Below are 13,074 nucleotides of genomic sequence, written 5' to 3' on the forward strand. Positions count from 1 at the left end.
CTTAAGTTGCTAACACTTAAAAAGAAAAAGATAATTCCATTTGTCATTTTTACATTGCAAAAAAATTACATAAATATGGCAAATTTTCAAGTAAACTTAGATACAAAGTATACAAAAATTAAATTTATAGTTGTATTGACATTCCCTTTTCAAGTCAATTGGTTTCCATGATTATTTTAATCATGATCAACTTGACAGATTTTACAGTGCAGAGAGGATTTTTACTCAAAAGAATAATTTGTATTTCACTTAGTGTCATAAAACTGCTGTTGCCCTAACATCCTGAACACTGTTTTAGTCTATTATAATATTTTTTGTTTCCTTACATATCACCTCAATATTCATTTTGATTAGATATAAATCTTTCTCGGAATGCAGCTGTCTTTAAAGCCTCCACTTCAATCTCCTGAACAAAAACTAGCAGCAGTCCATCGATCAGCCCCGGCCAATTCAAAACGCGCTGGGTTGACATGTTCCGATAGCAGCCCGCTAATCTTGTTGAAAAGTCCGAGGGGTCATTTATCTAAATCAGTGTCACGGAGCGCAGGTCGCGGCTCGTCAGGCCGCCCCTCCTGTCATGTGCGGCCGGGGAAGGAGGTGTGGAAACGCCGCCTGTGTTTACTCTCTGCATTCCTCCAGCCTGCTTGCTCTCTGAACTCAAACTGATCTGAGACAAGCCATACATCAGCAGGTCGTGGCTGCTTCCACATGCTGAGAATTTATGACGGCGCACGGTAGGAGTGAAATATGACGTTTTGGGGAGAAAGTTGAGAGTTTTCTGCTGAATCAAACATCAAAAACTTTTTGCTTTTTATAAGACAATATTACACTTTATCGTATCACTGAGGCAAAAAAAATAACCAAAGCTCCCTGCGTCTGAATTATTAATTCTAATAGTTTTATCAAGTGATGCGCCCTGTTTCCAAGAGTTTTCCAAAATCTGTCTGATTTTGAGATCACACTAATTTATCAGCCCTGTAGGCCCTTTATGCCAACTTGTTGTGAATCATCACATCCAGCTCACCCCCTCACAGCTTTAAGTGAGCCAATAACCACAACACCAACAATAATAAGAGATGACGAGAAGTTGGACCTACAGTGTGCGCTCCGGCGGTGCTGCCACTCTCTGTGCGCCAGTCCGCTGATGCAGGCTTTCAGAGCCTTCTCCTGCAGCATGCACGAGGACGGACTGGACGTGTAGAAATCCAGCATCTGTCCGGGACTCACGGCCAGCACGTCCATGCAGTCAAACATGATGACGGCGCTTCGTTCAACTAGTCTTGTGCGTTATGGATAAATATCACCGGCATAAGCGCACACAACTCCATCAAACTCCGCTGTTTCCCCCCTCCTCCCCCTCCTCCTCCTCCTCTGCTCCCTCTTCTTCTTCTTCTTCTTCTTCTTCTTGGCACGGCAGATTTCGCTCCTCTTGTTCTCCTTCGTCCCGCACCGGAATCATGAATTATTTCGGACCAAAATGCTCCACGGCTTCTCCTAAACGCTCGTTTGGCATTTTCTCGCACCGTGTCCGTTCAGCGCGCAGCCACGGACGTGTGATCGGGACTCCTTCATGATAATAATAATAATACAGCGACGTGTTTTCATTGAATCGCCCCGTCCCGGATAGCAGCAGCGGTAAAGCCCGCCCGAACTGAAGGATCTTTCTTTCCTATTATCAAAAATAACACGAACGGCGTTTAAAAGCACACTTTCTCCTCTCCGATGACGAATGGGTTATCCGTCCCCCCGTGCAGCTCATTTCCAACTAGTTTTGCCACAGAGAATGAAAGATTGAATTGCCTAATATATGCGAGTGAACTTTGTATGAACCCTTCCGAGGCTGCTGACCTTCAAATGACCCAGGCAGGCTGACATCACTGCAGCTCCGCAGCGCGGAACAAGGCGGAGAGAAGAAACGCAGGCGGAAAAATAATAAAGATCTCTTTTTACTCTCTTGGAAAGAACAAAATACACGACGACGGTCCCTAAAAATTTGAAACGATCTCCTTTTTTTTTTAGGAGCCGAAGAAGTAGCCCATTACAACAGCAAGAGCTGTCTGCGCTCTGAGGGGAGCTGCTTTTTACGCACAGTGACAACAAAATGCCCAATTCCTGCAGAAATAAATGGCCATAAACCGCACCAACAGTTCTTAATTATGTATTTACAAACAAGTGATTGACTTACATGAAAGAAAGTTAAGTCTGTATATCTAATGTCATCCAGTTTGTGTTTAAGACTGATGACTGATACCTGGTATAATTTTAAAGGAAACTTTGTTTCTTATTTTTAAACTGATAGAAACTTTATTTTGACATTGCTAGAGCCTGTTTGGCTTTTGCTCTTCACTAAAATGACATAGTCTTTAGAAAAATGCCAAGAGCAAGATGTATGTTTTTCAAAAACATTTTAAATAAAGTTGATATTTACATTCCTGCTGTATTTTGTGGGTTTTTAATGTTTTTGTTTTGTTTTAACAAAAAATATCAGGAAACAAATACATTATAATTTTTGGTCATTTGTTCTCCTTTTGTTTTGTTTGGTTTTGTTGTTTTTCTTTTTGCCTTTTTTCAAAATATCAATGTATTAGCGATAAAAGCACTGCTAACTGGCATGACTTCTAGATGATTTTATCAGAATAAGTGAACTAACTGGCTGAGTTAAGGATACAATAAGAATCAATGGGGGCTTTAAACACTTCTGCTTTAGGCTGCTTTACGGGATCTTACTTATAAAGTCTTTATGCGTTTAAAATGAGCTTATTCACACTTGATCAGTTTCCATTGTGGAATTTAAACAGTTTTTAAACAGTTTTTCTACAGTTCGACTCTGTTATTTAAACCGCATCAATGAGTAGTCACCAGTGATCAGTCATGAGGTCATTTTAAAGAAAATATTATTTCTAAATATTGTACTGATGGTGACATTTATGTTTGACTTTTGCTCATTTAAGAAAGAAAAAATATTTTAAAAAACTGGAAAATCAAGGAAATGTGGACTCATGAAGCTCACAACCAGACAAATGAAAGCTGCTCTGTGATTGGACATGCAAGGTTAAATCCAAAGTTTGTCACCTTTTTATGTGACGTAATGTATAAAGTTGTATTATTTACTTACTTCTGAAAACATATCCTTAAGGGACAAAAGTGAAACTCATCTATACTTTCATGTTTAGTTCTGTTCAGAAAGCTCTGTCTGCAAGTCAGTGCAACATGTTTGGGAGATGCTGAGCATAGAAATGAGACTTGGATCTGATTATATCATTATTACATACAGCCATGTGCACCACACAGTAGGATACTGTAACTGAGTCCTAAATTTATCTGATTTTGACATATAGGTGAAGGTTGCAAAAATTCCTCTTTCCCTAAAGCTTCAATATTATCTCAGTTATGGCACATATTTGTGACAACTAGTTACATTAGAGATTTAAATTTACCCACAAAACACATAAAATATAGCATGTAACAGATTAAAGTACTCGAGTGTACGAGCAGTTCAAATTCACCTCAGCTTCAAAATTACAAGGCTGCTCACAGAATGTAGTATTGACTCACTGACAATAAAAATAAAAGAGACCATTGTGCTGCGCAATAAGCACTTCTGCTTTTCATACCATGTACGTTTTGCTGATTATACTATGAGCTGAAGACTTTTACTTGTAACAGAGTGTTTCCTCTTGAGGTTTTACTCTGTTAGAAATTGAGACTCTCTGGAGCTTCTGTCTGCTGTATCACACCACAGACTGAAGAGAAGACAAAGACTGCATGGCAGAGTCCGGGGTAAAAACTTATGATCATAAGGTTTATAACTGTGGGCTGCAGCCGACATGAAGGAATAATATGTTGTTTCTGAACGCAGTTCACTTCCTTCAGTTGTTAAAATATATCTACTCAAAGGTTAATGAATAGAAAGACATTCAATTCTGAGCTCTAAAATGTATAAACTCTAAGTTACTGTCTCAAATTCACAACTGTTTTAAAACTTGTTATGAGCAGCTTGTAACTATTACTATGATCCAACTCATTAGTCACTTAACCCTTTGATACCTGAGCAAATTGGTTTGTTTTCTTTTCAAAATATTGTGAGGGCAACAAGTAATTTAACAAGAAATGGCTAAAAAAAATAGAAAGAAATTTGTAAAAAGTTACAAGAAAATAACCTGAAAATAGGCAGGTAAAAGGAAAAGAAAAAGAAGAGAAAAACAAAGAAATAAAAAAAATAAAAAAAACTGTATATATAACCAAGAGAATAATGAAGATAGTTTTCTGGATATGGAGTGGGTGAGGGTGAAGGGGTTGGTTTGGTCAGTACGCATTTCTTAAATCTGAACCAGGACCTTTTGCTTTACCTAACCGTTGAGAGGTGCGCATGCATTTAACAGGAAGTGAACACTATTAGATGCAAAAAATGACTTTGTCACATATACATGGCTGGCACAATTGGCAGTTCAGAAAACGCAGGTACTGGTACAGCAGAGGTTGGCTGACGCGTATTTGAAGGGGTTTCATAAACAAATCAGTACAAATGCAAACATAAAAAAGATCTCACAATTCTGTGCAAATTGTGCCCACCTGGTCTGAAAGCACAAGTCCAAATGTCAGCCTCATCTAAAAACAAATTTCAAACAAAACATCAAGTCGAAGCATCCAACCAGTCTTAGGAAATACGTGTGTGTGAACAATGATCACATGCTTATATTTTATTTTTAAAAAAGAGATTTAAAAAAAAGAAGATCATATTAATCTGTACGAACTAAACTTTGAGCTTGTTCTTGCAAAGTGTGTGTGTGTTTACAACACTGGTCATATAACATATTTATTAGCACTGATGCTAATCTGAATGTGGCAGCTAATAAAGCAACAGCCAGTGACGAGCAGATGCTGCAGCTCATGAGGCATAAGACTTGACTTGTTTAACTAGTTAAAAGTTACTTTAATTCATTCCAGAAGTGGAATTCAAAAGTTATAAATTATTTAGAGTTTCAAAAAAAGTCTGCTCTCAAAAACATCTGCATTTATTTTCACCATTGATGAGACAATAGGTTTTCAACTAAGTCCGCATGCTGTCACATTGTGATTCAGCTGCCATTCAAGCAATCAATCACTTCAAACACTTCTCATATCACCAAACTATAACTACTGCAGTGTTTTTTAAATACACGTTTACATGCATTTGTAACATCTCAGAAGCAATCTTACAGGCACCAGCTGCAGATGTTGCAGGAAAAATGAAAACATGTAGGTGAACTTCCTGACTCAGTGTTGGTGGAACTGCACACTGATTTGCCACAGCATGAGTTGCTAATGAGTCACAGGACTGTAAACACCGTGTACTAAGAGTCAGCTGAATCATTCACACATACAGAGGCCAACTCTTCATTTACTCTTCTTAGAAAGATACAATAGTGGTTGATTCAGAAACAAACGGCACATTGTCATGCATTATAATCAGTTTCCTGTATATAATATCATCATGTCATTAACTGTCCCAGCAGCTCCATTAAACATTCAACCTCCTACAGTCTACACATTATGTTAATTGTTCAGTTTACGCTATTCATCATGCACACATAATGAAATATATGTGATGCTATATAATGACTCATAAAGACCTCTACAGGTGAAATGTCATACTTCTGTTTTGTATATGGATTATATTAACTAGCATTTGTAAATGAAAAGATGCTCGTGTTCAGTTTACCTTAATTCATATTAAGTATTTAAATTATAGTGTGACAGATTTAGTTCATGAGAATCTAGCAAACATTTAAACAACACAATTTTAGCAAACAAGATGCTCCCGTTTATGTTTATTGTCCAGAATTTAGACAACATAAATATCAGGAGATTTAAAAATTCTTTGTTTTAAATGTTTTCTGTCACTCAGGCAGCTGCTCCTGATGTTATCACCCCACTGAATGGTTATCTGATGGCATAAGGAGCGCAGATTTTTGGTAGTATTACTACTCCATCACCTATAGTTATGCCAACTGTTACTGGCAGTGACTTAAGCAATTACGACAGAGGTAGAATAGGAAGTCAGGTGACAAAGTTAAAAGAGCTGCAAAGTCTGAGTAGGGAGGAGTTCACAATGAATGGATGGGTCAGACAAATACAGGGCTTTCACCCAGGAGACGTGTTTGTGTCCCATGAGAAAGTAAAAATCAACACTGACTTATTTTATCTGATGTACACAAGTGAACTTATGTAACGTACTTAACTTACTTAAGTAGCATAAGTTACATAACAAACAGTTTATTTAAACCCAAATAAAACAGTTTTACAGCACTGAACATGCACCTTCTCGCCTTCTAGTAGGTCCAGTTTGCCTAATCTGAAGAATTGTAATTGTAGTGCTAACAAACTGTAACAGTCATTTAATGGGCTGATAATATCTGAAAGATGTGTGATAGGTTTCTAAGCTGAAGGACAGTCCTTTACTGAGAAATCAGATATGAGCTGGTCGGTATTTCCCATCAGCATTATGATAGAGGTGAAGACTTTTAATGGTGTCAGTCTGTAAAACCTGCAGTCCAGCCTGTCTAATGCATCCTCTTGGAGCTGTTAAACTACTTCTGACAGTTTTATCACAATGTCTTCAGTGTCCCCAAAGCCAGACAACTGTCAGCTGGAGACAAGAATATGAATTAAAAAAAAAAAGGTTGACATTTTTGCTGTAGATGGGAATTAATTTCTCAAGGCTACATTAAGTCCAACCACCCTCCCACCCCTCCATCCAAACACCTGTCCGAGTTGCCTGTCAAGGTTAAAAAACTCCAAAAATGTAATTTACATTTTGTTTTTACTAATCCACCATTCCACCAGCACTCCCTGCAGTCTAAATCAGAGAAAATGTTTGCTGTGCACTTCTTCAGAGAACAGTTTTTTTTTAAAAGTGGTAACTATTTCCATTTGTCAACATGGGACACATTTGAACACTGCCAAAACAATAAATAAACATTTTTTAAAAACTTTTCAAACTACTTTGTGCAGCATATTCCAAAGAGTACAGCACAACAGCTTTCTTTCAGCATTCAAGGCGATGGATTGTGACACTTCAAATAAAAAGACAAATGAGAGTCTACAGCCGAGCGAGCGGATCTGCGAGTGCTTTTCACTGAATGCTAACACCAGCATGGCATTATGCTAACATTAAAAATGTTATGTTATATGTTTGTATGTTATAATGTCATGTCATCATCATCATCATCATCATCATCATCATCATCATCATCATCCTGCTGTATTCTGTCCAGTAGGAGAATTAATGTTCCTGCTAACAGGCACAGTACATGAAACAGACAGAAAGTGGATAATAATTAAGGACACCACTGTATTTTTAACAAAACACAATTTATATCTCCGACAAATCAATTTCGCTCATAACTGAATTATTAATTTTTCATCTGTATAATTAATAACATGGATATGTTTTCGACTAAACCACGGCCACAAATCTTCAATTTATTCCATGTATAGCCTAACTGTATTATTTTATTATACTTATCTGTATAATTTTCAAGATGTTTTTTGACTGAAACATAGCCAAAACTCTTAAATCTACTTTGTTCATGGCTGGACTGTAGGCAACAGCACAGCAACGTGGGTAAAAACATCAATAAACATAATTAAAACAGACAGAACAGGGAAAACATTTCCATATATAGGTTACTCAGACACGGTAGAATCACAAAAATCAAGGAAAAATTATGAAATAAGCACAATCTTAGTAAGTCTACTGTATTCAGCAGGGAGCTCCGCTTCTAAAACGCTCGTGGATGGTCCGGGTGAGATTTAGAGCCATGCGGAGGATGGAGCCAAACAGCATCACAGACGTAATGTCATTGACATGCTGCCAGTGAAATTAAGCCATAAGGTTTGTTTGGCAAAAACTACATGCAGCCAGCAGCTTTTGAGTTTTTACACCAGCACAGTTACATTATTTGAAGCTAAACAGTACCCCGCTTTAACAGTAAAAAGTTCATCACCATGCTAGTTAGCTTACAAAGCCATGACTCTTAAATGTCATCAATATTCATTGCCCTGTGCTGCTGGAACTTGCTCTGCACCTGGAGAATTTTGGTCGACAGTCAGTTGGTTTGGTGTGAAAGCTCATCAACTCTGGTCTGCCTGAAAAAACAGGTCTTAGTTTGCCCCCAAGGGAATGAGAGTTCAGTTCACTTCAGGTGAGAACACAGTCGACCTAAATGTGGGAATTTAACCACTGAAATGGCCCAATAAAGACACCAATTTTATAATCTCTCTCTCTCTCTCTTATCAGGGCCCCCCTTCTCCTTTGGTTAAGTTTCATTTGAAGAATGAAATGATCAACGACTCCCTATCCTGTCAGCTGCTCCCACTGTTTGCCCTCTTCTTAAATATTTTCTATTGTTAAAGCACCAAAGCTAAATCAGAAAACTCAAGACTACATCATTCTGGTGCTTCTCTTATACACAAACTGTCAGCAAGTTTCACTTAGATCTTCTGTCAAACAGACAAGTGACCATTTCGTGACATTTTTTCACATTGTTTGGTGTACTTGACAAAGTGCAGAGTGAATGCTAACCGGACCAAATTAAAAATCGCCACAGTGTTGTAACTTTACCCAAGAATCGCACCAAGTCTACCAAAATATAGATGTGAAAATGCCCTCAGAATCATATCTGATAGTTTGAGCCATGCTGTTTTCAGTTTATACATTTTGGAGAAAAAAAAAGACAGATTCCTTGTTAGCAAAGTCATATGGGAGTATGGGATTGGGATGCTGCTATGTGTTCGTGTCTAATAACTTAAACATTCATTCATTAATACTTCATTAATTATTCAATTAATGCTTTCCTTTAATTTGTGGTGCACATGCATCTGTTCCATCAAAGAATATACAATATGCTGAACACAGGATCCAATTAGAGCGTCCTCTCTTTTATGTACACGATAGCCATCAAGGACCTCAGCACTTATTTCATGTTCTTTATTCAGTGCAGAAGGGATGCGCTTTAATATGCATAGAGCATTGTTAGGAAGACACACAAGGCTGCATTGATCTTATTTAAAATCAGAGTTTTATTTTCTTCGAATTGAGATATTAGAGTTTCCACAGTGGCTTCAGTGGTTTTAGTGTTTGAAAGCTTTAATAAATATTGCCTCTAAATGTAGTCAATTTAAAAAGAAAATTTTGTCCGCTTATTGTTCATTTGTTAACAAAAAATAAATAAGGAATATAAATAAGGAGTTGCTTATCTACCTTATTGTGGAGGAGCGGTTGATATGGCCCAGGCACCAGGCTGAACACCGCTGTGTTGGGGCTGTGAAAGTGGTGCCTCTATTTGACTTCAAGTCACTGGAAAGACTGTTTGTGCACATTGAGCAGCACTTTGGAGCATCCAGACTTTAACGTTCTGCAGGCGATTTCTATTTAACTCACCTGTTAAAATGTTATTAAGGTGTAAAGTTATGAATAGTTAATGGCCACGTTGAGTGACAGTTAGGTGCCGCCCATTGACAAGTTGTTACTCTCATCTAAATATGGTCACTTCTGGCTTCAAAAATCCAACATGGTGACGGCCAAAATACCAAAGTCAAGGCTTACACGAGTGCACAAACCAGTGTTTGACATCAGGTTGGCTATGTTCATTTTTTTTTTTTACACCTATGATTTCAGCTCAATGTTTAGCTGTCAGGCCTATAACTTAATAGTTTTGTTTCACTCTCACTGCTTTAGAGGCGCTTGTTTTAAGCAGCAGCAGGCAGCTGTTTTCACCAAAAAGACAGGAGTGGCCAGATAAATGATGAATGATAATGTTGTGCTGTATCTGCTGGATGTGTAAATTAAGCAGCTGTTTGTTGGCAGCTTCCACATGTTTGCTTATCAGTAGATGATCTGTTAGTATGAGAAAAAAAACAGTTTTGCAGTTTTTTCAGAGATCAACACTTTCCCTATTTTCCTTTTTTTTTTACTTGAAAAGGAAAGCGTTTAGAAAATACTGACTATTGGTTGGCATAATTATTATATACAGTAAACTCACTGAGATGTACTATGTCAAAAGTCACAGTTTCAATCCAGAAATATTCCCACCAGCTTTAAACCCAACATGATCAACTAACCCTAAAATTAATGTATGAAGAAAAACTTTAGAGTGTCATATACACCCTGGATGTGTATGGTACATTTGCAGCGGGCACAGTTGTTGGTGTACGGAGAGCCTGTTGCACACTAACACTTGTGATAGTGTTAGATGGAGTGAAGAAGGCAGTTTGAGAGGAAGAGGCGGCCTGAGCGCTGCACAGCACACTGATCCCCATGGAGCTCATGAATATTGCAGAGAGCCAACAGCAGAGCTGAAACAGGAACCCCTGGACCCCCCCGACACACACCAGCTGACCCCCTGCAGTTCAGCCGATGTAACAGTAACCCCCCGACACTCACACACACACATACACACACAACCCCGGTCAGCGCAGGTAATGAATACACCTGAAAATCCACCTGTAATTAGAAGGTGATAATGAACCCATCCATCAAGATAAGCCGCTTTTTGGCATCAGTGCTCCGCAGCTCGTGGCCGCTGCTGCCAAAACTCAGCAGGCTGTGACAATACACAGCGTAGCTGATCATTTAATAAGGCCGGGTAAAGCCTGACAGCTTCGAGGACGACACACATGCAGCGGCTGCTATTTTCACTCTGTATTGAGCCTCAACACGACCAGTAAGTGGATAATTTAACCACCTAATCTGCAGCTTCAGGTACACTCTTAATTCCCATTTCTCCTCTGCGAGAAACCCTTATTTCATGTCATATTTATGAGCAGAGCTGAATTTGTGGGTGAATTCATCTGTGGGTCAAACCCCGTTCAAACAGCTATATTTAGTTACACTTGCACTTAGCCTATTGGTAATTTAATTGAAGCTGCGTGGCAGAAGCAAATATATTTTCCACTCGGGTTGTGTATCAATTCCAAAGCGTGCACTGGAATTATGCCTTTGTGTGAGCAACATGATACACAGAGTGAAACTGAAGATTAGGATTAATTTCGGTGCGAATCATTAGCATAAACTCTTCATATTTAAACACTGAGGGACCTTTTATGGATTTAAATACCTTTCCATTTCAGAATTGATCTTATTAATAATGAATTGCACACCGCTGTATAAATATATATAAGGTTTAAAAATGTGTATATTCAATTTGTGTAAAGCACATGTAGAGGTATAAGTAGGCAGAGGATCAACAGCTTGTTTCTTTCAGGTTGTATTCAAATCATTGATTATTACTACAGTTAGAGCAGAAGCATCCGTCATTTGAAGCATCAACAAAAAGGGACCTTGTCAAAAAAAAAAGCCATTTGTGCACCTGTGTGGAATGCACATGCTATATTAACACTGTCAAGAACAATACATAAAAAAAAGAAAAGCCTTTTAAAAAGATGCTGTATTATTCTGGTCTGGCTCCCTCGTTCAAAGAGCTCTTTCTCCTCTGAAGGCAGACTGAATAAACCTGCGAGCCAGAGAAAGGCAGGAGTCTGAAGAGGCACCTAAAACACAAAGACGTTTCATTCTGAAAATCACAAACTAAGTGAACACATTTTTCATTCACTGCATTTAGCTGTTTCAGAAAATAAACTGTATCTGTTGCAGCAGGACTATATCCACACTTGGACAAACAACACAAACCCAAAAGTTTGCATCTGATTTGATTTGCTCCTTAGGGTTAGGGTTTTCCGGTAGAGCAAGAAGACACCCACTCAAAACGTTGCTCCATGGCACTACTTGTGGTCAAAACTTGATAGAATACCGTTAAAATCCAAATGAAATTAAAACAGACCTCCTGACGTGTCAGCAGTCTGCACTGTGAGCTCTTTCCACTCATTATGTGTCTGCGTTAGGTTTAGTCTGCCTGATAACAACATAGGAACTCAGTTCCAGTCCTGCAGTCCAGCAGCTGGCCCTGACATCCTGACCCTGAGAGGAGCTCTCTACGTCCCCTTCCTCCTCGCTCCGTAAAGAGCTCAGACAATAAAACATTTCAACAGTAATAAAAACACAGCCTGAATGCTGTCAGTTGATCTCTTATGGACAGCTATTTCCCCTAAACTATCACATCATTGTAAAATGGTGAAACTATGATTGAGAAAAGCACATTGAAGGTCTTTAGCACAAAAGGTGAACTTGTGGAGCTCTTTTTATAGCACTTAAATGAAATGCTTTTCATAGTGTGCTGAGTCATAACAAGTATCATTGTGAACACAGTGTGATCTCATGATGGATATAATAAGACCATCAAAGTCTGTGGGGTTGGATTACTTGTAAGGTCTTTAATGCTATCTAAAGGGGGTGTGATGCATACAAACAAAGGAAGGCTGAAGTGATGCAAGTTGCTGTAATTGTGTTTTTTTCTTGTTTTGACTTTGATGCATTATTCTATGTGTCTTGGTAAAGAAGTGAGATGGTTTTCCCGGTCTAAATGCCCAGTCACACAAGGAAGCCGTTAGCTAACTAACTGCTGTATTAGTGGAAATTTGCTGCTATATTAATGCTATGAATGGATGTAAAACTTTTAGTGTGTGATATCTTTTACGTTTAACACATACACATTTACTTGTTGGAAGTATTGCTCTGTCTCTGTCTCTCATGCTTTCTACAGTTCAAGGTAGACAGCCGCCCACCTAGAGCCTGGTTCTGTGTGAGGTGTCTGCCTGTTAAAACAAAGTTTTTTTCCTCAACAGTGGTGCCAAGTGCATGCTCATGGGGGAATTGTTGTCTGACTGTACATGAAGGCGTATGGTGCTAAACCTGTTCTATATAAAAAGTGTCCTAAAAATAGTTTTTGTGATGATTTTGCACTATGGAAATAAAATTGACTTGGCTCTTGAGAAAAAAACAAAAAACTTCTGGAGTCATGTCATTACTGTAAGGTTGCTAGGCAACTAACAAAGAATCCTCACTATATATTTCACAAATACCATAAAACACTTCAGCTGAGGTCTGACACTGACATGTTTTGAAATCGGTCTCAATGTAATTTATTTTCATTGGTTTGATGTCTGTCCAACATTTTGGTGCTAAGTAAAATATGT

General features: G+C 38.4%; 1 protein-coding gene across 3 annotated transcripts in view; it reads right to left on the minus strand.

Annotated features, from left to right (window-relative positions):
• LOC121957629 (retinoic acid receptor beta-like) overlaps positions 1-13,074 on the minus strand; it is a 195,594-nt gene that overhangs the window by 87,498 nt on the left and 95,022 nt on the right. Inside the window, exon 1 of one of the 3 annotated variants that reach the window (XM_042506318.2) lies at positions 1,098-2,049. The exons of the other annotated variants lie outside the window; for them this stretch is intronic. Within the exon in view, the coding sequence (XP_042362252.2) occupies positions 1,098-1,254 (157 nt within the window). The 5' untranslated portion in view covers positions 1,255-2,049. Of the gene's footprint in view, positions 1-1,097; positions 2,050-13,074 lie in introns of those variants that run through there. 3 annotated transcript variants of the gene reach the window in all.

This window comes from Plectropomus leopardus, chromosome 17 (genome assembly GCF_026936395.1).
Source record: "Plectropomus leopardus strain MGB_pleo_1.0 chromosome 17, ASM2693639v1, whole genome shotgun sequence".
Taxonomy (NCBI): domain Eukaryota; kingdom Metazoa; phylum Chordata; class Actinopteri; order Perciformes; family Serranidae; genus Plectropomus; species Plectropomus leopardus.